The sequence below is a fragment of the Cucurbita moschata genome, unplaced genomic scaffold (genome assembly GCF_002738365.1).
Source record: "Cucurbita moschata cultivar Rifu unplaced genomic scaffold, Cmos_1.0 Cmo_Scf00008, whole genome shotgun sequence".
In the NCBI taxonomy this organism is placed as follows: Eukaryota; Viridiplantae; Streptophyta; class Magnoliopsida; order Cucurbitales; family Cucurbitaceae; genus Cucurbita; species Cucurbita moschata.
The window spans coordinates 2821686-2849150 of NW_019268524.1; the positions used below are offsets into that span (position 1 = coordinate 2821686).

The window sequence follows — 27465 nt, forward strand, 5'->3', positions numbered from 1 at the left end:
GATAAAGAATTTGTGAGATTGCATGTCATACAACTTGTAACCTTTATGACCACAAGGATATCCTACGAAAACACAAGGAGTTGCCCTAGGTTCAAATTTTTGCTTAGGATGTACTATAGTTGCATAACATTTACAACCAAAAACTTTAAGATGATGAAATGTAGGTGGTCGTTTGTAGAGTGCTTCAAAGGGTGTCTTGTTAGATAATAATGGTGATGGCGTTCTATTTATAAGATAAACAGCCGTTAAAATGCACTCTCCCCAAAAATTAAGTGGAACCTGTGACTGAAAAAGAAGAGACCTAGCTACATTTAGGATATGGCGATGCTTGCGTTCTACGACTCCATTTTGTTGTGGAGTATAGACACAAGTGCGCTGAAATTCAATACCACAAGAAGTAAAGAATGGTTGCAAAGATAGGAATTCAGTCCCATTGTCTGATCGAACTATCTTGATAGTAGTATGAAATTGAGTTTGAACGAATTTAACAAAGTTCATTAACAAATGATGTACTTCTGACTTATGTTGCATTAAAAAAACCCAAGTACATCGAGTAAAATCATCAACAATAGTGAGAAAAAAACGCAAACCAGAATGGGTAGGAATTTTATGTGGTCCCCAAACATCACAATGTATCAGATCAAAAGCAGAATGGGTTGTTATTGAACTTCTTGGGAAAGACAACCTAGTTTGTTTTGCTAACGGGCAGATACTACAATTATGAGAATAACTCGCATTATTAAGATGCAATTGATCAGCTAGAAATTTAAAACGAGAAAAGGAAGGATGACCTAGGCGTAAATGCCACAAATTAGATGACTGAGATACTTGATGAGCTGAAGATTTGATTGGAGATGAAGAAATATGATAGAGACCTCCAAATTGTTTACCCGAGCCAATCATCTTCCCCGTAGCCAAGTCCTGCATAACACAAGAATCAGGATAGAAGGTGACATAACATTTCAAGTTATTGGTAAGTTTGCTGATCGACATTAGGTTTAAATTGAATGAAGGCACACATAAAACGTTGTTTAATTGAAGGTTAGGGCTAAGGGAAATATTGCCAGTATGTGACACACGTGCTGTCTCTCCATTAGGCAAATTTATTGCAGACATGATGGCAGCCTTTGGTTCAGTCATAACAGAAGATTTTGATACTATATGATCCGTAGCTCCACTATCGAGAATCCATGAATTAGAACTCGCAGAGTTAATAGATAATGTAGATATGGGAAACAAACCTGCAACATTGACGTGATTGTCAGAATTACCAGAAGGGTGATGATTGATTGCAGATAAGGCTTGTGCTATCTCTCGTAATTGCTCAGAAGAAAAATTTGGAATGGAATTAGGTGACTGTTCTTCTGTATTCAACTGTGAAACATCGGCCATATTTGCAGATGATCGATATCCACGGTTATTGTGTTGATTGTCTTGTCTTGTCCTTCCAGAATTATTTTTCTGTCGACACCGATCTTCTGTATGGCCCCTTCTATCACAAAAGTTACAGTGAAACTTAAGAATTCGACACTCATTGATTGTATGACCACTTTTATTGCAGTGTTCACACTTTTTGTCCTTGGCGAATTTTGAATATATTGTTTTCTTTTGCACTGCTGATGCAATCGAGAAATTCTCAGTAGGTTCGGAAGTTACCTGACGCTGCATCTCTTCTTGTACAAGTAATGAATAGGCTTGCCTCACATTAGGTAATGGAGACATCATCAATATGTTAGATCTCACCGTTTTATAAGACTGATTAAGCCCCATGAGCAATTGCATCAACTTGTCTTCTTCGCGTTGATCAATATGTATTTGACGTTGATTACAGGTAAATGGTGTGCGGTACGCTTCCAGTTCATCCCAAAGTGCTTTGAGCTTGGTGAAATATGTTGACAGCGCCATGGTTCCTTGTGACATCGTTGCTATCGAGTTTTGTATTTGAAAAATTGCTGGAGCATTCTTTTGTGAGAATTGATCGTGAAGATCAACCCACACTTGATGAGCTGTCTTGGCGTGAATAATGCCTTTAGCGATATCTGCTTCAACGGAATGAGTTAACCAAGATATTATCATACTGTTGCACTGATTCCAGAGTTCGAATTCGGTTGAATTTGCATCTTGGGACGGTTCCTCAATTGTGCCATCAATGAAGCCAATTTTCTTCTTGGCAATAAGAGCATGCATAACTGATTTACTCCAGGATTGGTAATTTGCTCCATTTAATTTGATTGGAACAAGTGAATATCCTGGCTGATCAGAGTGATGAATATAGTACGGATGTGTTAAATCAACATCCGAAATTTTGAAGCTGGATTTGGCTGATTCCGCCATAAAGGAAATTTTGATATTTAAGAACACCAAGATCGGTGCTCTGATACCATGTTAAGAATGAGAAATAGAAATAGAATTGGGATCGAAAGTATGATCTTCATTCAGGTTTACCACGTTTAAATAGGATACAAACTATCAACTAATACCTAAAAATAGAAAAAATATATATCTAACTAAATTTGGTAAATAAATAAAATATACGGTTAATAAAATCTATACTAACAACTCCCTAAATATCTGATATATATTCTAACTAATTATCACGGCAAAATATCCTCTTAATAAACACGTAAGATTAAGCTCTGCTCTCGTAGTGACACGTAGCGCTAAAGAGCCGATCTGGACATTAACGCTACAGTCTTCCCTGCCATTCGCGGTTTTATTTTTCTACCCTTTTTTACCCGCCTTTCCATTTTCACTGCGGTTATTAATTATTATTATTATTATTTTAAGCTGGAATTTAAAATGGGTAAAAAACTTTACTTACCTCAAAAACTTTTCTGGTAAATTATTTTCCCACTTTATGGGACCATCTCGGTTTTAGTGTTAAATATTTTTTAAAAAATTCTCAAATATCTTCTTTATTATAATATTTATCGTAGTTTGTCAATAAAAATGGATTCTTTATTAATTTATTGTTTTTCTAACAATATTGTTTCGAAACTATTTTAATTTTGCAATGCAATCTCAAATATGTTAACAAAATTTTAATTTTAATTTTAAAAATATATATTTGTTTATTGTGATGTCCCACGTAGAACACACCACCATTTATAAGGGTGTGGAAACTTTTCCCTAACAGACGCGTTTTAAAGCCTTGAGGAAAAGTCCGAAAGGAAAAACCCAACGAGTAAAATATCTGCTAGCGGTGGATCTGGGTCGTTTCAATCATGATTTAAAAAAAAATATTTCGACTTTCTCAAAATATCTCATACCAATGGAGATAATATTTATCACTTATAAACTCATAATTTTTCACTAAATTAACCAACGTAGGACTCACTCTCAATAATCCTTAACAATACCTATGTAGTTGCTTCATTGTAGGTTCAGCTTATCATATCAAATATGACATCAATGTTTCGTCTTATACACAAATCCAATTTTTAAAATGACGATTCATTTCAAATTCAATGAATAAATGGACTCGATAGGTCAAACAAAATTTTTATATATATATATATATATATTAATATCAAAAGTTTTAAATAAATAAATAAATAATAAAAGAATATATGAGTGGAAGAAAACAATTAATATGGCAAGCATCGAGCTCATGATATGAAGAGACAAGAGAAGATGTCTTCCCCAACTTTATAATTAAAATAATAATAATAATAATAATTAAAAGATTACTTAATTTGAAAAGCAAACAAAGAATAGACTATAGCTTAAGCAACATCAATATATGATATTATAATGGAACGGCTCAGATCCACTGCTAACAGATATTGTCTTCTTTAGACTTTCTTTAAAACGCGTATGTTAGGGGAAAGTTTTCACACTCTTATAAATGGTGGTTTGTTCTCCTCCCCAACCAATGTGGGACATCACAATGATATCAGAGGCAGACATCGGACGATGTGTCAGCCTTCTCGCTGTTCTTCGAAGGGGGGAGTAGACACGAGCCGATGTGCCAGTAAGGACGCTGGGCCCCAAAGGGGGTGGATTTGGGGTCGGTCCCACATCGACTAGAGGAAGGAAAGAGTGCCAACAAAGACGGTGGGCCCCGAATGGGGTGGATTGTGATGTCCCACATTGGTTGGGGAGGAGAACAAACTACCATTTATAAAGGTGTGGAAACATTTCCTTAGCAGACCGGTTTTAAAGCCTTGAGAGGAAGCTCAAATAGGACAATATCTGTTAGCGGTGGATCTGGGCCTTTACATATAATGTGGTGTATTACATTACATTAATTAAACTATAATGTGTTGTATTATAATGTGGTATATTACATTATGTTAATTAAACTATATGCTTTAATTCAATAGATATATAAATAATGGAATTTGAGTCTTTTTATGTCCTCAAATCCAAACACCTTTCACTTTTCTTGATATGGAAGCCTATTGAGGCATATCCTTTCCAGTTTTAAAAGCCCTATACCTACTTTATTTTTTTATTAAATTTTTTATAACACCAATGGAATATGAAGAACTAGAAAGTGCTTAATTTTTTTCTAAATAATTAATATCTTTTCCTAACATATTCAATTAATTTATTTTTTCCCATTTTGTTTAGGTTTATTTATTTATTTATTTATATGTATTTTTCCGTTCTTCTTGGAACTTTATCGCTAGAAGATCTTTCGAAGTCACACAGTGAAACTGAATATGTACTCATTTAGACACCGTCCTCTTTGACTTTTCCTTCCGCTTTTACACACTGACAAATAATGTTTCGTTTCCTTTCCAATTGATGTGTGATCTCACAATGCACCCCCTGTTGAGTCCACCTATGAGGCATTAATTGGGCCTAAATGGACCGTCTTTTCTTGAATACGATCTTACATTGGTTGGAAAAGGAAATGAAACATTTATGATAAGGGCGTGTAAATCTCTCTCTAGTAGACATGTTTTAAAATTGTGAAGCTGATACGTAATGAGTCAAAACAGACAATATCTACTAACAGTAAGCTTGAACGGATAGTGTAATAAAAAAATTTATATCCTTAACCAATATTATTCAAAAAATATTTGTTGAAAAATATATTTTATTTTTTTATTTTTCAAAAGTGAAGAAAGAACAACTTCCTTCACGAATAAATGTATGGGACATTGTATATTTCATAAATGTTTGAGACACATGAAACGAATGACTCCAATAGAACATGGTTACAAATTCAAGTATATTTTCACTTTAATAATAAATCCAATAATTATGGAAGGAAAAAAGTGTCATCCATACTTTAACGGTTACACCTATCAATAAAATTATACCCATGAATGACAAAAATAAATAAACAAAATTAAAAAAATCATTTTATTTTAAAATTGGGTTTTATTATTATTATTATTTTTTATTTCAATTTTAATTTCACCGAAAAAAAAAGTTTGCAAACTGTTGGACGATGAAAGTCTCACGTTATCGACTAATTTAGGGAATGATCATGGGTTTATAATCAAGGAATACTCGCTCCATTCGAGTGAGGTCTTTTGAGAAGCCCAAAGCAAAGCCATGAAAGCTTATGCTCAAAGTGAACAATATCATATCACTGTGTAGAGTCGTGTTCGTCTAACATGGTATCAGAGTCATACCAATAGATTGGTAAATCCTCAAATGTCGAACAGAGATTTCCAAAATATAAGAAGTCGAGCCTCCTCGAAGGCATAGTAAAAAAATGACTGAGACTCCAAAAGAAAAAAGGAGTCGAGCCTCGATTAAAGGGAAATATATTCGAAGGGAGGTGTTGGATGATGAAAGTCCCACACCGACTAATTTGGGAATTGATCATGAATTTATAATCAAGGAGTCATGTTCGTCTAAGAGGCAAAAGACCTAAATATAAAAGGAAAATAAACTATAATGAAATATTTTAATATTCCATCTATTTTAAAAAATATTAATTATAGTATAATTTAGTGAATACGTCAAAACTAAGATTATGAAATAGAGCATATGCTTACGTGAAAATAAATAAATAACATGCCACGTCATTAATTCCCCAACTCATAACTATAAAATATATTTAAAAAATAATAAAAAATGAAAACCCTATATGCAGGGAAACAACAAAAATAAAGGTGTTTGAGAGAGAGGCAACTCGTGGTGCTCTTTCTTCTACGGGGAAGACAGGCGGGAAAGGGCGTGCGCCGGTAGGTTCTACTTCGAGTAATAGGTCCAAGTTCGTTGAATTATTGCTTAATCGAAATTTATTAACTAATTAGGGTAATTAATTAATGTTTAATTAAGTGCAATGGTTTTTAATATTAACTCTTACCTTTGGTATTGTTATTCTTATCCAAAAAGTCAACGGATCGTCGTGGACTTCGATTTAAATAAATCAAAACATGTGGTGTTTAATGTGTATTAGTTTTTATCCACGAAATTAACCGAGCTCCGTGAACTCATTTTAGTGTATTTGGTCTTTATGAATTAAATCAACGGATCTTCGTGAACTCTTACCGTCTTCAGTTCGAACCAAATTGCATGTATTAGACAAGGATACGTAGTGTTTAATGGTTTTTATTCATGAAATCAACGAATTTCCGTGAACTCTTAGTTAAGTCTTGGGTTTGAACCAAAATTTCTATATTAGACTGTAATGTCTTGTATTTAAAGTACAGTGACATTTATTAATGAAATTAACGAATTTTTGTGAACTCTTGTATTAGACAGAAACATGTTGATTAGTGTGTATTAAACCTTAAATTTGAATCGATAATCGTATATTATTGACGTATGCATGGTTCAATAGGCTAATATTTAATTTACCTCTCAGACCGTCTAAGGTTTAAATTTTGGACTTATACTTCGAAAATTAAATTCAAAGAAAAATAAATCATCAATGACCCATCGATTCACGTTTATATTGAGATAAATAAATTAAATTAATGATATTTGAGTGTTTTTTAAATAATTATTCTGAGATACTTATAATAAAGTGTGATAAAATAAATAAATAAATAAACTTCCGGAGCTTTCTTAAATAAATTAATTGAGAACGGACTGTAGATGGCATGGACTATTTATTTGATTAATGGAAAATAAATTAATTTGTTATTATTATTTTGAGTAAAGAAGTTTGACTTGAAATTCGGCGATGAAATGCAGCTAGAGCTACAAATAATCGGGAAATAAAAGGAGGAAGATACGATGAATCGGAACCGGTGAATTTCACGTGCAATACGTTGAGAACCCCATGCATGCAGGAAAATAGAGGAATGGAAGGTGGGAACACATTCCACGTGGCGATCCAAATTTAGGAAGTCGTATTAATTACGAGTTTTTCGTTTTAGGGGAGAATTTGTTGGCGCGACGCAAGAACAAGCAAGGGGAGCCTGTGCCGTGTTTACGTGTTTTTTTGTAATCAAAACCTAAACGTGTGGTCGCCATTTATTGCGAGTTTCTCATTTTACAATAATAATAATAATAATAATTTAAAGTGATTTTATTTTACCATAGATATTAAAAGATTTTAAAATTTAAATTTTGAATAGGCAAATAAAATGGAAGATGGGAAATCTTTTAACTCATGTAACATATTTTTGGCACGGTAACAAATTATAAATATATAATAATAGCCTATTAATTATAAACATTTCATTTCAATTCTAAATATATTAAATAATACGATTAATTCAAATAAATATAATTAAATTAATTTTATTTCTATAATTATTGATTATACTATGATTGTTTTTCGTTACAATTGAAACCAATTTTCATTACACCAAAATAAACACGCCTTTAATATCTAAAAAAAATTGGCTAAATATATATTTTGGGGTTTAAATAGAATTATAGGTTTTATTGTCTATAATTTTTAATTATATTATTTTTGTCCATAACTATTAATAATTGAGTTACAATAAGCTTACCTACCCTAACAAAATAATTAGATTATATATATATATATAGACGAGAAATCAGAAGATAATTAAATTGTAATAACTGAGAAAAATTCAATGATTTTTTAGAATTTTAAATTTTAAAATGAAATAATAAATAGTTTAATTCTTCTTTTATATGTTTATTAATAACTAACTATTAATGTAATCTGAAAAGGCTTAGGGTAGATTATTCTTTTTTTAAATTTTTTGTGAAAATAAAAATAAAAATCAAATTGAAAACCCAATGGATAAAACATATTTATTCTTTTGGTGAATCCCAAAAATGTAGCCAGCTGGGTTTCATCTGTCTCTTGTCGCCAAACATAGAGAAACGACGTCGTTCGTCAGGTGGGGCCCGCTATGTTCTATGGGTTTTCGGACATTTAGTTTAGACGTCACTGGACGAATTGTGAATTCTTAGGAAGAACGTCAATTTCAATAATTATAGCTTTAGAAACCATGAATTAAATTAAAACAAAATTATATTTCTTATTTTCATATTTATTTAAAAACGATTTATAAATTAAATTAAAATGTATTCTATAATATATTTATAAACCACGAACAACACATCTACAAAATATATTTTTATTGAACTCGATGAATCGTAAAATATAAAATATAATTATCGCATGATTAACATATCTATATATTATTGTTTTGATCTTCTACTATTATTATTTTATCTAAAAAAATAAATTATTATAATAGACCATCTCGACTAAGATTTTTATACTTTATTATTTTTTAATTATAAATATCTATCTACATTTTTTCTCTTTCCTAATTTTTTATTTTATATTAATTACAATTAAAACTAACAGTAAAACCAATAATTTGGTTTTAAAATAATTACTAATGACGTAAGAAAATAACGAAATTTTTCATAAATATTATTTTATGGGTAAATGAAAACCGTCTTTCAGTTTCCAGTTGTTTCGTGTAGAGGATAAGAAATGCTCCGTCGATTTTGGACTTCAATTTTCGAAATGGAATAATTTGTTTATTTATTTATTTATTAAAAAAAAAACCAATATTTAATTTGAGAGCAAAAAATAGGGGGCAGAATATTCTATTTCCCATGGGAAGGCAAGAGATAAAATTTGGAGGGCTCTTTCGAGATCGGGAAGGACACTGACCCATTTTTATTCCCTGTCCCACGTGGATGTCATGCTTTTCAAGTCCCAATAAATCTTTTGTCAAATAATAATAATAAACGAGAGAAGAGGCGAAAGAGAAATTTTCGAGCCTGTAAATTACAAGCAACAACGATGGTAAAGCCGTTGTGGCTAGCTTGTAGTTTGGGGTCTTGTAGGGGTGCCCTTTTCGAGAACGGATATTGTTTCTAAGGTTAGATTTTTTGAACCCTAGTTTTGGAGTTTTTCCCGACATATACTCTTATTAATAAATAAAAAGGAGCTTGCCTTTTTCAGCTACATCACACTGCCGCATAACACAACGAATCCACTTGCTGGGCTAGATGAACCACCTTTTACCTCCCGTCGCTACTAGTTAACAGCTAACGAGTAGCTTACTGCTTTCAATCTTCCAAAGAAAATATTTGTCTAAAAAAAATTAAAAAATTAAAAAATATATATATTTACCCCTATCTCAAGGAGTTTTTGGTAAATTTAAATATTAATTATCTAAAAATATATATATATATATATATTTACCCTATCTCAAGGAGTTTTTGGTAAATTTAAATATTAATTATCTAAAAAAAAAAAAAATTTACCCTATCTCAAGGAGTTTTTGGTAAATTTAAATATTAATTATTTAAAACCATCAGATGAAAAATATTTATTTAGTCCTCAAATTTGGATTATATATATATATATATATATATATATATATATATATATATATATATATATATATATATATAGATATATATATATATATATATATCTATATATATATATATATATATAGATATATATATATATATATATATCTATATATATATATATATATATAGATATATATATATATATATATATCTATATATATATATATATATATAGATATATATATATATATATATATCTATATATATATATATATATATAGATATATATATATATATATATATCTATATATATATATATATATATAGATATATATATATATATATATATCTATATATATATATATATATATAGATATATATATATATATATATATCTATATATATATATATATATATAGATATATATATATATATATATATCTATATATATATATATATATATAGATATATATATATATATATATATCTATATATATATATATATATATAGATATATATATATATATATATATCTATATATATATATATATATATAGATATATATATATATATATATATCTATATATATATATATATATATAGATATATATATATATATATATATCTATATATATATATATATATATAGATATATATATATATATATATATCTATATATATATATATATATATAGATATATATATATATATATATATCTATATATATATATATATATATATATATATATATATATATATATATATATATATATATATATAAAATAAAAGATATAAATGTAATATTTAAAATAAATGAACCATGAAAATTGCATTCAAATTTGAAGGATAAAAACGTAATATTTTGACATTTAGATATGAAACTATACTCGTAACTCAATAATAAAAAATGTATTTTAGTTTTAAAGGGTAAAAATGTAATTTTACTTTTAAAATGACTGTACTTAAACACTTGGTAAAAAAGAAGTTGAATATTGAAGTACAAAATTTATGAGCTGAATGTTAATTTATGCTGTAAAATTAAAAATTACAGTAAATTTTCTCGAAAATACTGCTTAAAAATATAAAAAAAAATAGTAATTTAAAAAGTGGGAAGGAAAAATAAAAGGCTGTTAACCGCCATAGGACCGGCCCACATTCCACCGACAATCCCCTATTCCGACGAGTTGGGCTCCCACCAGTAACACCGGCCCAAATTAACCGATTTCTTCGGGCCTAACATATATACCCACACTTATCACGTGTTCAAATTTCATTAAAACATTTTAACGTTATTATTATTGTTTTTTAATTTTTTAATATAAGCAAGTAAAGATAAATAAACTTTTTTTTTTCAAAAATAAATATGAAAAATATATTTTTTCTCTCACATAACGAAATAATATGTTTCTAGAGTTACATTAAAAAATAATAAATAAGTATATAAATAATCCATTGTTGTGATTATTTTTTTAATTTTTAATATACGTGATAATAACACAATTTCACTTTCAAAATAAAAATAAAAAATAAAATAGGGGAGAAAATAGAATTGAATTGTTTCACATATATTTTTAAAATTAATAATTTCACAAATTTAAACTTTGATGTGTGTGATTATTGTCGTCGACATTTAATTTTGATGAATTTTTTTTATAGGTTACAAAATTTAAAATATATGTACAAATAAAATTAATATCAAATTGCAATTATATGATTTTTAATTATTAAAAAAAAAAAGAGAAAAGAAAGAATAAAGAAATAAAGAAAGAAAGGCACAAAAAAAGAAAAGAGGAAAATCTTTAGAAATGATTTGCGTCCCATCGGCAAAGCATAGCATAGCGTAGCGAAACCTCGACGGTCTTAATTTCAGACGCAGGTTTGACCGCTTCCCTGAAACTGGATTAACCGATTTTCCCAGCGCAATCCTGAAATTAATTGAGATTTCCGCCGGGTTTATGACCTCCATACACCGCCTTCGGTTCCCTTCATCTGCCGTCGCCATCGAAGAAGCTCCAGTTGAGATCCCTCGTCCTGCATCCAAAACTACGGGATTCCTTCGCCGAATTTGAGCTGCGCGATCCGACGAGGTAGGCCTCGTTAGAATTTTGTAAACTTTCACGATTAGCTTGAACTGAAGCTCAATCATTTCGCTAACCTTCTGAATTTCATCTGTTCGTCTTCGCAGTTTTTCCTACATAGCATTTTATCGTTGAGATATACAAGGCGTTGTTTGGAATTGGAGAATTCATCCAGTGATTTTGTTTGCGTCTTGGATGAAACGTGAATTCACGAGCTGATTTGTTTTGTATGTTGCTCGTTTATTGGCCATTTGCAGAGAAACAATGATCAGTGAAATAGATGTGGTGTACATAATTATGGATTACACCGGAGCTCGCTCAATCCAGGTAAATTAAGCTCGTTTATTGGAATCATGGCTATAAATTACACTTTCCGTTTCATCAGCATCGAGTGATGTGAATTATTGAGTTCGTTTAATAGAAAAAAGCTGGTCTATGCAGAAGCAATGGATTCAAAGGACCGCCTGATTCTGGATCATCGTATTGTCAAGTAATGGCAACTTGAAGTTCTTGGAGTTCTTGTAGGAAGCATGAACATAGTTAAGGGCGTAGCTGACTTGATTCGGAGGACATCCAGTGGCCATATCGGAGTGTCCGGTACAGGGTCACACGCTAACAGTCCATACCCTCCGAGTCCAAAAATACGATTCAGGTATTTGCACCCTCATGATTTCCAGAGGGCTTAGTCAAGAGTTTTGTTTTTTATTTTATTTTATTTATTTATTATTTTAAAATTTTATTTTAAATTGGATGATCATATTTAAATTTTAATTGGAAATTTTGAACATGGAGTTTGTAGTTCATCTAATGGCCAAGGAGTATGCATTCTTTATTTTGGGAAACAAAACACTTCATGTCCAATTCTTGTGCTGCTGTATTATCTTTATATCACTTTTCACTGTTCTCATTTTCTTTCCTCCTCGTGTGGCCGCTGCTATGCGTTATTTTATATTTGCAGTGAAGTTGGCGACGAGGTGATTCTGAATGAACTTTGGGTTAGATATGAGAAAGCGGTTGATAAGGTATGATTCTGACCTTCTGAACTTCTTTTTTCTTTGTAATCATGATTAATGCTCGGAAGTCTTTTCGAAGTGTCTTCGTTGGGAAAGCAATGATATTATGTTTAATGTGACAATTTCTTTTTACGGGATCTAATTGATATAGTTTACTGCATATTATGTACTGAACTATTGGAATAAGCACAAATTCGAAACGAAGTATTGTGGAGAGAAAAGGTTTAACTATAGTTTGTCTTGTAAGATACTACTACTTATATATATATATATATCTGTATGAGTGCGCGCGCGTATATGTATTATTGTCTAGGGACAAAATGTTATAATTTAACAAAAAAGCTAGTTTTTTTTATTAACTTATTAAATCTGGATTTGTATTCGTATCTCTGTTTCGGTCTCTCAAATTTATTCTTACCGTGCAATATTCTTAATCTTTAGGGGGAAAGAAGAAGGATGTTTTATGTTTTCTTGAAGCAATTTATTGTTGTATACAAGAACTGGAAACCAATAAATGCTGGCTGGCTCCCAAAGGATGCCTCAACTTCTGTTCAAACTATGAACTCGTCTACTTCGGATCATACTGTTGTTGGCTGCTCCAGTGGACATCCTTCCGAAATCATTTTAAAATTAATCGAAGAGGTCAAGCAATTGACTTCTGTTGTCGTTGAATGTAAGTTGATTTATCTCCACCACTTTTGAGGATGCTTTTGGTATTTCTTTATTTTATCTTTTTTTTTCCTGATGAATTGGTTATTTACTTTCTGAAAACAAGTTGAACGATTTCTGCTACGTTTGAGAGTGCATCTGAGATGCACTTTAGTGAATAAAATGATCATCAACGTGAACTTTTTTCTGCATGATATAAGGTCTTCACTAATTATGCAAAGCAGTATTTCGTTGGTTTGGTCGATTTTTGGGCTTTTGCTGATGGAAGGCTACTTGTTAGAATTCTCTGGTTTTTTTATGTTTGGCCGATTGGCCCTATGTTACTTATTTTGGAAACGTAGTCGTTGGGGGTAATTTGTTAGGGAAGTTCGAAGCTTGTTTGAGGAGGTTAGTTAGGGCGTTGAACGGTTTTATTTAGATTGGCTGTTGGTTGAATGCCTCGTGGTAGTATAAATGCCAGCCTTTGTGTAACTTTTTGAGCGGATCTTAATTATTTTCAAGCCTCATCAGTTTACACCGTTCACTTTCACCCCAATGCTGTTTTAGTTATATAAGACAATGTACACTAGAGGAGAGAAATATCTGTCTTTGAGAATGAATTATATGAAAGAGAATTATTTTTCATGACTCGTAATCTTGTTTTGGGTTTCCATGCCTCCATCTTATTCTAGATTTCCTCTCATTTTATTGTATTCGATGTCGAGTTGTGAGGTTAGGCGACGACAGACTTCTTAAGGCATTGACATTGTCGACCTTCCCTTTTTAGCTGACTTTATCAATTGCACTGAACTTTCGACTCAGGGAGGTCAACAGCGGACGTACTTGGAGCATCAACTGGATTAAATTTAACTTCAGAAGGGTTTCTGATCTTGGATGCCCTGGCAATAGTTATGCGTTCGATGCACAACTGTAAAATTTTTGGGTACCATAGTGGGATTCAGAAGCTCACAGCATTGATGAAAGGTGGTCTCATCGCTTCCGTATATGAATATCGCTGCCAATATTTTCTCTACTTTCAGCTTGCAGTCTGATTTCCTTAATTTCAGGGGCTGTTATCCAACTTAAGACAATAGCGGGCGAACTTTCAGGCGATGAAGGTCTATCTAATATTGTTGTGGAAAATACCAGACTCCTACAACACGTGTTAATAAATGTGGTGTCGATAGTACACTCCTTTATTGATATAGATTCACTTCTATGTGCGGAGGATCATTCTCTAAGCATGAATATACCGTCTTGTGAAGAGAGATTAATGTGGCGTCAGAAGGCGGTTGTGTCAGTGATGGAAGCTGGTGGAATTAATTGGTTAGTAGGTAAGGTATGCCAGTTTGAGTAACCAAACTTGTCATCAGAACTAAGTGATAAGTACAATAATCCATTAAAATGGTGTCATGCAGAAGAAACTAATAATCTAATTTTCACTACGCCATCATTAATTTTTTTTTTCTCAATCTTTTGTAAACCATTATTATTACTAAGTTTTTCCATCCACAGAATCTATATTGCTTTTCTTGTAGATCCTCAGTATTTATTATTCAGGCTGATTAGGATTTTTTTTTTTACCAGAGTTGTTACGCGTTACTAGAAGGCTGAATATCAAAGAACAAAATATCGACGTGGAGCTCCAATGTTTGGCTATAAAAATTCTCTATTCTGCATTATCCGAGAACCCACGGGGTCAAAATCATTTTAAAAGCATTGGTGGACTTGAAGTCTTGTTAGATGGCCTTGGACTTCCATCCAAAATCGTTTTAGCTCCGAAGGACCTGGCTGGTGCTGACCAGAAAAGGTGTACACCCTTCACTCTAATTTGTTTCGATTTCGTACGTGTTGGATGTTGTCTGTGAGAGGAGTCTCGATAAATTTTTCTTTGGTTATTGTCTCAACGGATATATCAATGTCTTTATTTCTTTCGTCTGCTAACATTCTTTCTAAAATATTTTTCAGAGACGAGAGCAACTTCCTTAACATTTTGCAGCTGCATGTTCTTTCACTGGCAGTCCTTAGAGAGGCCGTGTATCCTTTTTTCTTTTTTCGTTTCTTATTCTATTGTTCTCTACTGATTTTCTGGTACTTTCATGAATATCCTGTGGCCCGTGCGATTTGGAAGTTGATGCATGAATATGTTCATTGTTTCTTACTTGTAAAGTACATGGATTGTTGTATTTTATCGGCTTCTCTACTGTCGTATAGCTTGGGTTTTATGATACCTTTTTGTTCTCAATTTCATCCAGAAGTTAATACGTGATTGGCGTCCTTAACTGCATCCAGCTTTGGGAATTTAAACAACATGCAATTTTTGTGTGAAAATGGGAGAATCCATAAATTTGCAAATAGCTTCTGTTCTCCAGCGTTCACGCTTCAAGAAGAATACAAACTGCAGATTGGGGAGTTATCTGGACAGCAAGAGTTATCAGGAGAATGTTCTGTTTTACCTTTAGCCAATCTCACTCATATTCAATCTTGGAATGAATATGTTGTGAAGTTATGCAGAGTACTTTGTTCTTTTCTTCTTGCTCCAGATGATGTTAAACCTCATCATCCTCAAGCATCTTCTATTCGAATCATGACACCCGTTTCATTGGTCTACGGTGATCTTTCAATCAAATGGGTCATGAGGGTACTTGTAGCCGTGTTCCCCTGCATTAAGGCTTGCTCTAATCAAAATGATTTGCCTGCCCACTTGAGGTCTATTTCTTGGTCGACTCAATCAGTCTTTCCTATAATTATTATGTTTTTTTTTTTTTTAATTCTCAAGTCTACCATTTTCCCTCACTGCTAGTTTAACTCGTTTTGTAGGATCCTTGCCAACGCTTTGCAGCACTCCGTCCTTGCTGCATTTAGAAAGTTCCTTGTTTCTTCTCCGGTGTCTCTTGAAATTTTTCGAGAAGAGGGGATATGGGATCTTTTCTTCTCTGAGAACTTTTTCTATTTTGGACCTGCTTTTGAGGAGTTTACCCTAGAATCTTGGACAAATAATGATGATTTCTTGGAGAAACCTGAAACATATTATGCTACTAGCTCAAACTGTCCACCAAAGGTTGACGGGGTCGATTTGATTCAAATTGAAGTCATTTCATTTGTAGAGTTTGCTGCAACTTCTTGTGGAAGTGCACATAATTTAGTAAGTTATTTATTATTTCCTGATACCGCACCGACTACGTTTGATACTTTTATTATGACTTAACAATTAATAGTTCTTGCTCGACTGGAATATTGGTCCAGATTTTTCAGGTTATTTAATTAGAAGTACATATAATGTTAAATCACCACTTAACCCAAAAGCTTAAGCGGATGAATTGTGTTAAATTTAATTATATAGGTATTCTAATATTTCCCGGCTTGAAAATTAATAGAAGGCCCAACAAGTGGAATCAATTGGAGGGAAAATGATATTATAGGGATTTGAATACAAGATCTCCTGCCATAATACCATGTTAAATATTAGACCATATGATTAGTCAGCCTTGTAATATTTGTTGCATTATGTTCTGTTATTTATAAATATTCAGCTTCTGGCTTTGATGCATTTTATAACTCAAAACTTCGTAATTGGCAGCCTGAATTATCTGCTTTGTTAGACACCCTCGAACAGTCTGCTTGTAATTCTGAGGTTGCCGTTGCTCTCTCTAAGAGCCTCCTCCGCATATTACAAATTTCACCTGAGAGAACTGTTGCTTCATTCAAGACATTGAATGCCATTCCTCGGTTGCTTAAAGTTGCGTGTGTTCAAGCCCAGGAACATAGAAGATCTGGAAATGCTATTTCATCTGATATTAATTTTGTCGAAGGTATTCAACCTCGAAGTAATCAGGGACACGATTCACGTGAGACAGCTCAAAGTTGTCTTACATGCTTGGAAACCATCATGGAACTTTTCACAGAATTTTCCTCAAAAGGAGATGATGCGCAAAAGTTGGTTCTGCTTAATCCAACATCAATTGACTGTCTGTTCGAATTATTTTGGGAAGAAAGTTTGAGAAGCCGTGTACTTAAACACACACTTGTGCTCATAAAGGTAATGTGATATTACTGATTTGTTCTAGCTAAGTTCTGTATCTTTTCGGGTTTCCTTCGAGAATGAGTTAAGAAGTTGTATCTCTTCTTTATTTTTTATTTTTTTTTATTAGAGAGATCAAAAGATTTTGATTCCAAAAAGAATAAGTACAGCCTTCCAATCATTGTTAATCATCAAGAGGCTGTGCGTGTTAAGACATCCACCGAGTCGCCGTATTTTGTTCAAAATTAACAAAAAAGAACGAAAAAGAATTTCATTGGGGTGGTTTTCTTTAAATGCTACACTGGAAAGCTTACTTTGCTTGTATTAACCTTCTTTTTCATTTACTTTTGGTTGAACTGTCATTCAGATAAAAGCAATTTCCGAGGAAGATCATAAGGCAAAACTGTATATTTGTACTAAATATCTCGAAACGTTTGCTCAAATTAAAGAGCGGGAGAAAAGTTCAACAGAACTCTCTATTGATCTATTGGTTGGAATCAGGGAGATGGTTCTGAATGATCCTCAGGTATATCTACGTGCTATAATTTTCTTAATTCATGTTGGCCTTTATTATTTGTTAACTTTCTTTTCTTGTTGGCTTGTACACTCTTTTGGTATTCTAAATGTTGTAATTTGTTTTCCTTCAGTACTACCAAGCTCTGTTTCGTGATGGAGAGTGTTTTTTGCATATCGTCTCTTTGTTGAACGGTAATGTCGACAAGGAAATTGGAGAAAAGTTGGTTTTGAACGTCCTTCAAACTCTTACTTGTCTGCTTGCTAAAAATGAAGTCTCAAAGGTACTTCTAAAATTTGTCTATGGGCGTCTAATTAATGTTTTGGTATCGTCGTATGCTAACGTGCTGAAAAATAACGACATAAGATTCACTATTGTTCCATATGAACTTTATTGTCTGCTTGATGTTTCTTATACATATATCTTGAGTAAACTTGTCAGCACAAGTCTAATGTTTCTTATTATCTGCTTAATGTTTATTGATGTACTTGTACAGGCTTCATTTAGAGCTTTGGCTGGCAAAGGTTACCAGACAATGCAAACTTTGCTCTTGGACTTCTGTCAATGCCATCCAAGTGGTGCACTCTTAGGTGTTCTACTCGATATGCTTGTTGATGGAACTTTTGACTCAAAGTTGTGCCCTATTATACAGGTGACTTGATAATGCGGGCGTTCTTCTTGAGCTCTTTGTTGTCCAATCATCGTCCGACCTTTAATATCCCTCTACCTTTCATTTCTTCAGTATGATAGTTTAGAAGTTTCTAATTTACGTGGCTGTGCCTTCGTATGCGTGCAACTACTAAAATATAATTCTCTTTACCACCATTTTGATGCAGAATGAAGATGTGATCATTCTTTATCTGAGTGTTCTGCAGAAGGTTAGAAATTCATTTCTCTTGTAGCTTGATATTCTTTTTTGGATATTTCATTTCTATGTTGTGTTCCATTTTTTTTCTTTTAAATTCTTTTAATTTACTTGGCATTTAATTGGGCAGAGCAGTGAGCCATTGCAGCATCAAGGGCTTAATATATTCCAACAGCTTCTTCGGGATTCTATATCCAATCGAGCTTCTTGTGTGAGAGCAGGAATGCTGAATTTTCTTCTCGATTGGTTTGGTCAAGATAACAACGATGGCATCATTGTGAAAATTGCTCAGTTTGTTCAAGTAATAGGTGGTCATAGTGTGTCCGGGAAGGATATCCGCAAAATCTTTGCTTTGTTAAGGAGCGAGAAAGTTGGGAGACAGAAACGATATTGCTCATTGTTGATGGCCAGTATTTTATCGATGCTATCTGAGAAGGGACCAACCGCTTTTTTTGATATGAGCGGGAACAACTCTGTAAGCCCTTAACGCTGTTGCTATATAACTATTTTGGATCGTGTTGAACTTTAGAGAAGATTTCTTTCGAAATATTTTAGAACGCATTGATTATAATCATGTTGTCTGAGTGTAACATCATTGAAAAAGTATGTCCCAACTTGCAGCAGATTGGGTCTGTTTTTCTGGTGATTCCTGAAATCGTATCAATGTACCAACTTTGGAAGTGTGCACTTAGGTAGCACGCCTCTTCTTTGGATATCGTTTAATGAAACCCTAAACACGGACTCTTAATATTAGCATTATTGAAGGTTCAAAATAAGCAGTTTAATGCTGTTCATTTTCCAAGTAATTAATGATTCAAGTGAATATTTGAAGTGTATGATTATTTTGCATCTCTATGGTCGTTCGTTCCCGAAGAAGCTTTATCTTTACAATTTATCTTAAATTTGAAGTTGATGGCGTTTCTAAAGTTATATCTATTCTTAAAGCTTTTTGACTTCAATTTTTCTTCATATGTAGGGGATCTTAATTAAAACACCTGTTCAGTGGCCTCTCAATAAAGGCTTTTCTTTTTCATGTTGGCTTCGAGTAGAGAACTTCCCAGTACATGGAACAATGGGTCTTTTCAGCTTCCTTACAGAAAATGGAAGAGGCTGCTCGGCCGTGCTTGCAAAGGACAAGCTTATTTACGAGGTTCCTCATATGTTTTGAAAATTATCTTTCAATATCTTTAATTATTTATTTGTATTAGACTTATCTTTATATTTTTATTTCTTCCGTGCTTAAATCTCCCTATCATGGACAAGTGGAGAAATCTTCTATATGCTGGCTTTTCGGCTATTTCGTGGAATATTTTGTGTGAGCTAAACTTTTTTTATTTTGGGTATGTTAGAAACCAAAACTTGAAAAAGGCTTAACCGAGCACTTGAGAGAATTACTTCTTTCCTATAATCCTTTACTCAATATTTGCCTACCTAAGCCCACCGCTAGCAGATATTGTCCTCTTTGGGCTTTCCCTTCCAGGCTTCCCCTCAAGGTTTTTAAAACGCGTCTGCTAGGGAGAGGTTTCCACACCCTTATAATGAATGTTTCGTTCTCCTCCCCAACTGATGTGGGATTTCATAATCTACCTTCTCCCTTTTCTCCCTAACTCACTCAAGGGACTGAACTAGGTGCTTTCACATGCCGTAGTTTGTTTGTTGATCTCTCTTTTTTCTCTTCTTATTCACTCCATTTAAACTATTGTTTCATTTCATCATACCAAGTGAAAGATCTCGTTTCTTCTTAGGGAAAAAACTACTTATTGCTTTGAAAACACAACTTATCGTCGAAGAGCGGAGTCAAGTAATAGCTCCTAAATTACACTAACAACTCTCCAATATATTACCACTAGATCAAAAGCTTGCAAATTTGCACGAAATGCTGACTTCATGTGTATTGAAATGGAATTGACGTTCCAAAAGTGATTAAAAATTTAAGTTAATATCATTAAGAGAAAAAACAGCACCTAATATATATATACGTATATATATTTTAAATTAAAGAAAGTAAATTTTTTTGCCTATTCTTTTAATGATGTTCCTGGTGCAGTTGACTAATAATATTCCCTTCCCTTTTCAGTCTATCAATCTGAAGAGACAGAGCGTCCGGTTACATGTTAATATAGTCAGAAAGAAGTGGCATTTTCTTTGTATAACCCATAGTATTGGAAGAGCATTCTCTGGTGGTAGCTTATTGAGGTGTTATGTGGATGGTGATCTTGTTTCTTCTGAGAGATGCAGGTTCAGGCATTAATTCTTGTACATATTGTTTCACATTTTCTTGTAATTTTCGAAAATATTTTATCAATTGTCCTTGTTCTCACGGAGATGGGCGACTGATTATAATGATTTCCTGTGTCAGATACGCTAAAGTTAACGAACCACTAACAAATTGCACGGTTGGAGCAAAATTCAGTGCGTCTTTGAGTGAAGAAGTCGACACTAAGGAATCTGTTGAAGCTGCATTTCCTTTTCTTGGTCAGATAGGTCCTGTTTATTTATTTAGTGATGCTATTTCTTCTGAGCAAGTGCAGGGTATTCATTCGCTTGGACCGAGCTATATGTATTCATTTCTTGACAATGACATTGCTACTTTCTCTGAAAATCCATTGCCTAGAGGAATTCTTTATGCTAAAGAGAGTTTGGCATCGAAAATTATCTTCGGCCTTAACGCACAGGTTTCTCTTCTTTCTTAAGGAGATATAATTATCTACTCCGACCAGTGTCTCACACCCTGTTCAGTGTCCTAATGCTTTGGTTTTACCCTTTCAGGCAAGCAGTGGAAAATCATTATTTAATGTTGCTCTAACATTAGATCAAATTTCGGAAAAGAATTCTTTCGAAGCTATTGCTATGGTTGGCACAGAATTATGTTCAAGACGCTTACTACAGCGGATTCTCTACTGTGTTGGAGGTGTCACTGTACTTTTTCCTCTAATTTCTCAGTCTGACAGATACGAAAGTGAAAATAATGGTCAGTTTTGTCAGAGTGTAAATATAGCTGGTACAAAGGAGTGTCTAACAGCTGAAGTTATTGAACTTATTGCTTGCGTCCTTGACGAGAACTTACCGAGTCAACATCAGATGCATCTCCTTTCGGGTTTCTCCATTCTGGGATTTTTGCTGCAATCGGTCAATCCGCAGCAGCTTAATATGGAAACTCTTGCAGCTTTAAAACATCTTTTCAACGTCATTGCGAACTGCGGTATTTAATTGATTTGGTTCTTAGTTCTTATTTTAACAGATTCTTCTATTGGTACCTACATGACTATATGTCTTCTTTTGTATATTTGTTTAGGCTTTTCTGAGCTGCTCATTCAAGATGCTTTATCTAGCATATTTCTTAATCTCTCAATCTGGATCTACTCGCCTTACGAGGTGCAGCGTGAATTATACTTGTTTCTCATCCAGCAGTTCGATAACGAGCCCAGGCTACTCAAGAATCTTTGCCGCCTCCCACTTATTCTAAATATGATTCGTAAGTTTTACTGTGACAAAGCTAAATTAAAATTTGCTTCTGGAAGCAAGACTTCTCTGCATCCACCTGGTGGAGTTCTTGGGCCTACTAGGGATGAAATACGGAAAATTCGTCTTCTTTTACTAAGCCTTGGGGAAATGAGCATTCGGTATAACGCCTTACTCTAAGACTGCTGCGTTTTTTTCTTAAATTTTTTGCATCAAGTTCCCTTTATTCTCTCAATGATATGTTCTCATGAAAGATTATGTAACCTCTTTACACATCATATTACTGTTCTTTGCAGGCAAAATATTGTAGCAATTGATATAAAAGCTCTTATTGCTTTTTTCGAAAGAAGTCAGGATGTGACGTGCATCGAGGATGTTTTGCATATGGTAATTCGAGCTATATCTCAAAAGACAGTTCTTGCTTCTTTCCACGAGCAAGTTAGTTTCATTGGTGGTTGTCCCGTTTTTATCAATCTTCTTCAGAGGTATTATTGCTCCAATATTAAATTCAATAGCCATATTCTATTTTTGAGTTGCATGTTTTTTTTGACATGATATGCTGAAAAGAAGAAAAATTATAAAAGGATCGAACTCTAGGAAGAGTGAGCGAAAAGAGAAGAAAATATTAGAAAACCGAACGTAACTGGTGCAGGCTTATGTTTATTTTTCTCTTAGTTACTATGAGTTAATATTAGTTACTGCGTGGGTTTTACTTATAATTCGGTGTAAACTACCTGCCAATCAATTACTATGAGTTAATATTGGTTAGCTTAGGTAGTCAATAAAGTCTTGAACTCTATTTTAAGCAATTCATAGTATCATGATTATCATATGGTGAGACCTTTGTAACGTAGAAGGCGAAACTCATTTTCTCATATGTTTGTTTTGTAGGGAATTCGAACCTATCAGATTGCTTAGTTTGCAGTTCCTTGGTAGACTTTTGGTTGATCTTCCTTCTGAGAAGAAAGGATTAAGATTTTTCAATCTCCCAAGTGGAAAACCTAAACCAATTTCTGATAGCCATAAGAAAACTAGTTCAAGGATGCAACCGCTATTCTCAGCTATTTCTGATAGGTTGTTTCGGTTTCCACCGACAGACAATTTATGTGCTGCCTTGTTCGATGTTCTTCTAGGGGGCGCAAGTCCCAAACAGGTGATCATGGGAAATATTTATTTGAATCAATTTGTTTGTTGCATTCGAAGATTATTATAAACGTTTCAACGTCTTACAGGTATTGCAGAAACAAAATCAGTCTGATGTACAAAAGAACAAATCTCCTGGATCTCAGTTTGCTGTTCCACAGAGTTTAGTTCTTATTTTCAAGTTTCTATGTAGCTGTGAGGAAATTTCTGCAAGACTAAAAATAATCACAGATCTTCTCGATCTTCTCGATACAAATCCTTCAAATATTGAAGCGTTTATGGTACTATCAGCTAACCTATTAATGTCAAAACTATTGAAATTGACCTTTCGTCGTATTATATACTAAATTGTTGTTGTAGGAATATGGGTGGAATGCTTTGTTGACAGCCTCTGTAAAGCTTGATGCTTTGCAGCAATACAGAGTTGAGTCAGTCGGTCGAGTTGACAATAAAATAAACGAGCAGCGCAGTATAAGGAAACTATTTTGTGTTGTTCTTTTGCATTACATATCGACCGTGAAGGGTGGCTGGCAACAATTAGAAGAAACAACAACCTTCTTAATTATGCAGTCTGAGAAAGTATGTTGAATTCTTTTGCAACTTTTTATGATGTATTTTGTGGTCACTAATTCTTGTTCTACATCCTTTAAATTGCAATTATTGGTATACTTTGATGGTAATTTGGCTATACCAAAACATCTCTGTTCTGTTCGTACATAAAGCGGAATGAGAAAATAATGTTTGATACCCTGATCTCGCAAAATTATATGGGTGGGAGTTCGATTGATTCAGTAAATTCATCGTAAGAATGTACTTCGTTTAATGGATTTTTTATCCTCTTTTTTATTATTTATTTTTTTATTTTGGAGTTGCCACAAGGAGCAACTAGGATGTAAACCAATCATGAAGTCATAAAAAGGCTCTTTGGCTGGTCAACAAAGTAGATGATCATTTTGCTACAAGCTCATACCAAGAATGCATTAGTTGCACCTATTTCTTTGAGGTTTTGGTTTTTCAGTGCGCCCCGACACAGTTTGTAGGGAGATGATCTAGGAGGCTCTTGAGGCAAGTTGGTGTATGTACATTGTTGCACGGCCTTTAGGGTACGAGGAACAATAGAAACTATAGGGGAGTTAGAGAGGGGCCCTTTTGGAGTGGACTTGTTTTTTATACGCCCTCGTATTCGTTCAAATTTCTTTTTGAAGGAAAGTTGGTTTTCGCATCACTAGTTGGGGTTGGGCGCTAAAAAGGGGTTTTCTTCTAGATTTTATCCCTCGTGCTTTACCACCTAACTTGAAGGATAAGAAAAATCACACAATTCTTTGGAGCCTTCGGCTTCTAACGAACTTTTAGTAGGGAGAGCACTTGATTCCCTATGTAATTGTGGCACAAATAGGTTTAACAATGACAAAATCCGCTCCTATCGAGCTTTTACCTCTGAACATCTAGAAGATCAAGACCTTTAGGACTCAACACAAACATATAGGAATCCCATTCTTCCATCCTTCTGTCTTCTAACGGTCTTCTAAATAACGGTCTTCTAAACCACCCATGAGACTACTAATCCGACCATTGAAGGGCGAATGGATGCATAAGGAGAAACTTTTTGGAAACTGACCCTTAAATCATTCGAATATGATGAACTTGTAATCTCATTGAATCCAGGTTGATGAGAATCAGATTGAGACAAAACAGAAATCAACAAGCTTATCAGGGTTATAAATGGAATTCGAAGATGATTTCGCTCATACAATCTCAACACGTGTTCCTAATACAAAGACTCGTAACTTCCATGATGAACCCACTCAAAACCCGAAGTTGAGACAAAAAAGTAGAAATGTAACGACCAAAACTATTCGGAGGTAGAAAATACCTTCGGAACCGAAGGATTGATGATAACGAAGGTTAACTGGAAACTGAAAACGACAGCGGATGAAGGCTAGAATCCGAGGGACAGGAGATTTTCATTTCTCTCATTACATTCTCTACTTGTCTTTGGGTTTGGTTTCGAGTTTTTCTTGCAAGTTTTTAGGTTATAGGTCGGTCTGAAAACGTTCCTTGGTGAGAAGCTTGAGAAACATTTTGTATAATTTTTCATTTTATCAATGAAACTTATGAATTTCCTTTAAAAAAATGTGTATGTCGAGTATTTTTCACGGTATTATTATCTCAATTTACTGCTTTCCTCAATGTGCTACAAAATGTCTAATTAACTTACTGATTGTTTTTCTTGTTATCTCGACCCAGGGCCAAGTCTCCTTTAAATACTTTCTTCGTGATATGTACGAGGATCTGATTCAAATGTTAGTGGATTTATCTTCTGGGGAGAATATATTTGTTACACAACCGTGCCGAGATAATACATTATACCTTCTAAGGCTTGTTGATGACATGCTTATAGCTGAACTCGACCATCAGTTACCGGTACACTAGCATTTCTATTCCATCTATGTCTTTGATTTATGAATGAAAAAATTGAAAAGCTTCAATTTATGCTGACCTAACTAGTGAGCTTATGGGTCCAATGAGCACTCAAATTTTGAGCTTACAAGATTTCGTTTCAATTCAATATCATACCGTTTAAAGCTTCCTGTCTCTGGACCGAGCATGTTCCAGTCAACCGATGGTTAAATTTGTTGGGTTACGTTTTCTACTTAAGTAAGTGGGTTTTGAGCTTCAGTTTACCATGTCGGGTTTTATTCATTTAAGCTTCGTGCAGATTCTAGCGAATGTCTTCGATGTCTCTCCCGAATCCATGGAACTGGAGCTTCACATCTCTGCCTTACATGATGTTTTGCAAGGAGACTCTGATGACCAGACAGCAAGGTACTTACTATCTCTTTCCCCATTCGCCGCCCCTCCTCTCTATCTGCACAGAAGCTTAGGTTTATCGACTCTGACACAATCTGCTGCTCTGTCTTGTGTACATAGTAAAGAATAATGCTTAGATGGCAGCAGAATACATGTTATTTGGTGAAAGCACATTGTTATAACCTATAAACTGTTTCTTAACATCATGTTTCTAGATATGCGCAACATCAAATGGACGTTAAAGAGGACAAGATGGATGAAAAATGGTGGCGTCTTTACGATAAATTGTGGATTATTATTAGTGAGATAAATGGCAAGGGACCGAACAGATCTTTGCCAAAATCATCAGCTGGAGGTCCTACATTTGGTCAAAGGGCCCGTGGTTTAGTAGAGTCACTCAACCTTCCGGCTGCAGAGATGGCTGCAGTTGTTGTATCAGGAGGCATAGGCAGTGCATTGGGAGGAAAACCAAACAAAATTGTCGATAAAGCCATGCTTTTGCGCTCAGAGAAGTTCCCAAGAATTATTTTTCGACTTGTGATGCTTTACATTTGCAAGGCTCCTCTAGAAAAAGCGTCCCGATGTGTGCAGCAGATTATTTCACTTTTACCTTCTCTTGTGGTTACTGATGATGAGCAAAACAAAAATAGGTTGCAGCTGTTCATATGGTAATGCTTCTTTCACTTTATTATAGGCTTATGGCATACTGAGGTACCCAATTTGGATATTTCTGGTGCTTGTGAACCTAAATTAAATTAATGTCGTGCGCGTAGGTCTTTGCTTGCTGTTAGGTCACAGTACAGAACGTTAAATACCGATGCTCGCATTCATGTCATATCGCATTTGATTCGAGAAACTGTAAGCTGTTGCAAATCAATACTTGCCAACAGTATGATAAGCACAGACGATTCTTCGGATAATGGTGCTTTTCTTAAAGAGGCTGGGTACATTCACAACCTGATACAAATAGAACGAGTTACTGCAGCTGTAAGTTACTGTGTATATTGATCCATGTGCTTTGTTGTGATTGTTTGTGCTTATTATATGTTGAACCATTTACATGGTATTAGGATAGAGGTGATTCTTAAATAACTAACTTATAGATATTCTTTAGACGACGTAGCGCTATGTCCATCGTATTCAAACTGAAAATTAAATGACTGTTAAGTATGTCGAATATGGATTTTTTTTTTTTTTTTTTTTTTTTTTTTTTTTTTTTTTTTTTTTTTTTT

At 33.6% G+C, this 27465-nt stretch overlaps 1 protein-coding gene across 4 annotated transcripts in view; it reads left to right on the forward strand.

The window, feature by feature from the left end:
- The first annotated feature begins 11475 nt into the window (after window positions 1-11475).
- LOC111446719 (BEACH domain-containing protein B) overlaps window positions 11476-27465 on the forward strand; it is a 23833-nt gene continuing 7843 nt past the window's right edge. For 3 of the 4 annotated variants that reach the window (XR_002711130.1, XR_002711132.1, XM_023085655.1), the window contains exons 1-30: window positions 11476-11765; window positions 11864-12083; window positions 12198-12408; window positions 12715-12778; window positions 13211-13442; window positions 14240-14401; window positions 14485-14751; window positions 15005-15227; window positions 15386-15454; window positions 15710-16126; window positions 16238-16562; window positions 16998-17456; window positions 17806-17964; window positions 18086-18235; window positions 18449-18604; window positions 18789-18830; window positions 18948-19292; window positions 19794-19967; window positions 20895-21055; window positions 21177-21492; window positions 21587-22019; window positions 22113-22440; window positions 22576-22764; window positions 23171-23432; window positions 23512-23703; window positions 23783-24001; window positions 25670-25846; window positions 26142-26248; window positions 26449-26901; window positions 27007-27220. Coding sequence is in view for 1 of the 4 variants with exons in the window: in XM_023085655.1 (XP_022941423.1) it covers window positions 12287-12408; window positions 12715-12778; window positions 13211-13442; window positions 14240-14401; window positions 14485-14751; window positions 15005-15227; window positions 15386-15454; window positions 15710-16126; window positions 16238-16562; window positions 16998-17456; window positions 17806-17964; window positions 18086-18235; window positions 18449-18604; window positions 18789-18830; window positions 18948-19292; window positions 19794-19967; window positions 20895-21055; window positions 21177-21492; window positions 21587-22019; window positions 22113-22440; window positions 22576-22764; window positions 23171-23432; window positions 23512-23703; window positions 23783-24001; window positions 25670-25846; window positions 26142-26248; window positions 26449-26901; window positions 27007-27220 (6417 nt within the window). In the remaining 3 variants the exon portion in view is untranslated. The remainder of the gene's footprint in view (window positions 11766-11863; window positions 12084-12197; window positions 12409-12714; window positions 12779-13210; window positions 13443-14239; window positions 14402-14484; window positions 14752-15004; window positions 15228-15385; window positions 15455-15709; window positions 16127-16237; window positions 16563-16997; window positions 17457-17805; window positions 17965-18085; window positions 18236-18448; window positions 18605-18788; window positions 18831-18947; window positions 19293-19793; window positions 19968-20894; window positions 21056-21176; window positions 21493-21586; window positions 22020-22112; window positions 22441-22575; window positions 22765-23170; window positions 23433-23511; window positions 23704-23782; window positions 24002-25669; window positions 25847-26141; window positions 26249-26448; window positions 26902-27006; window positions 27221-27465) is intronic. The other variant, XR_002711131.1, reaches the window with a different exon arrangement.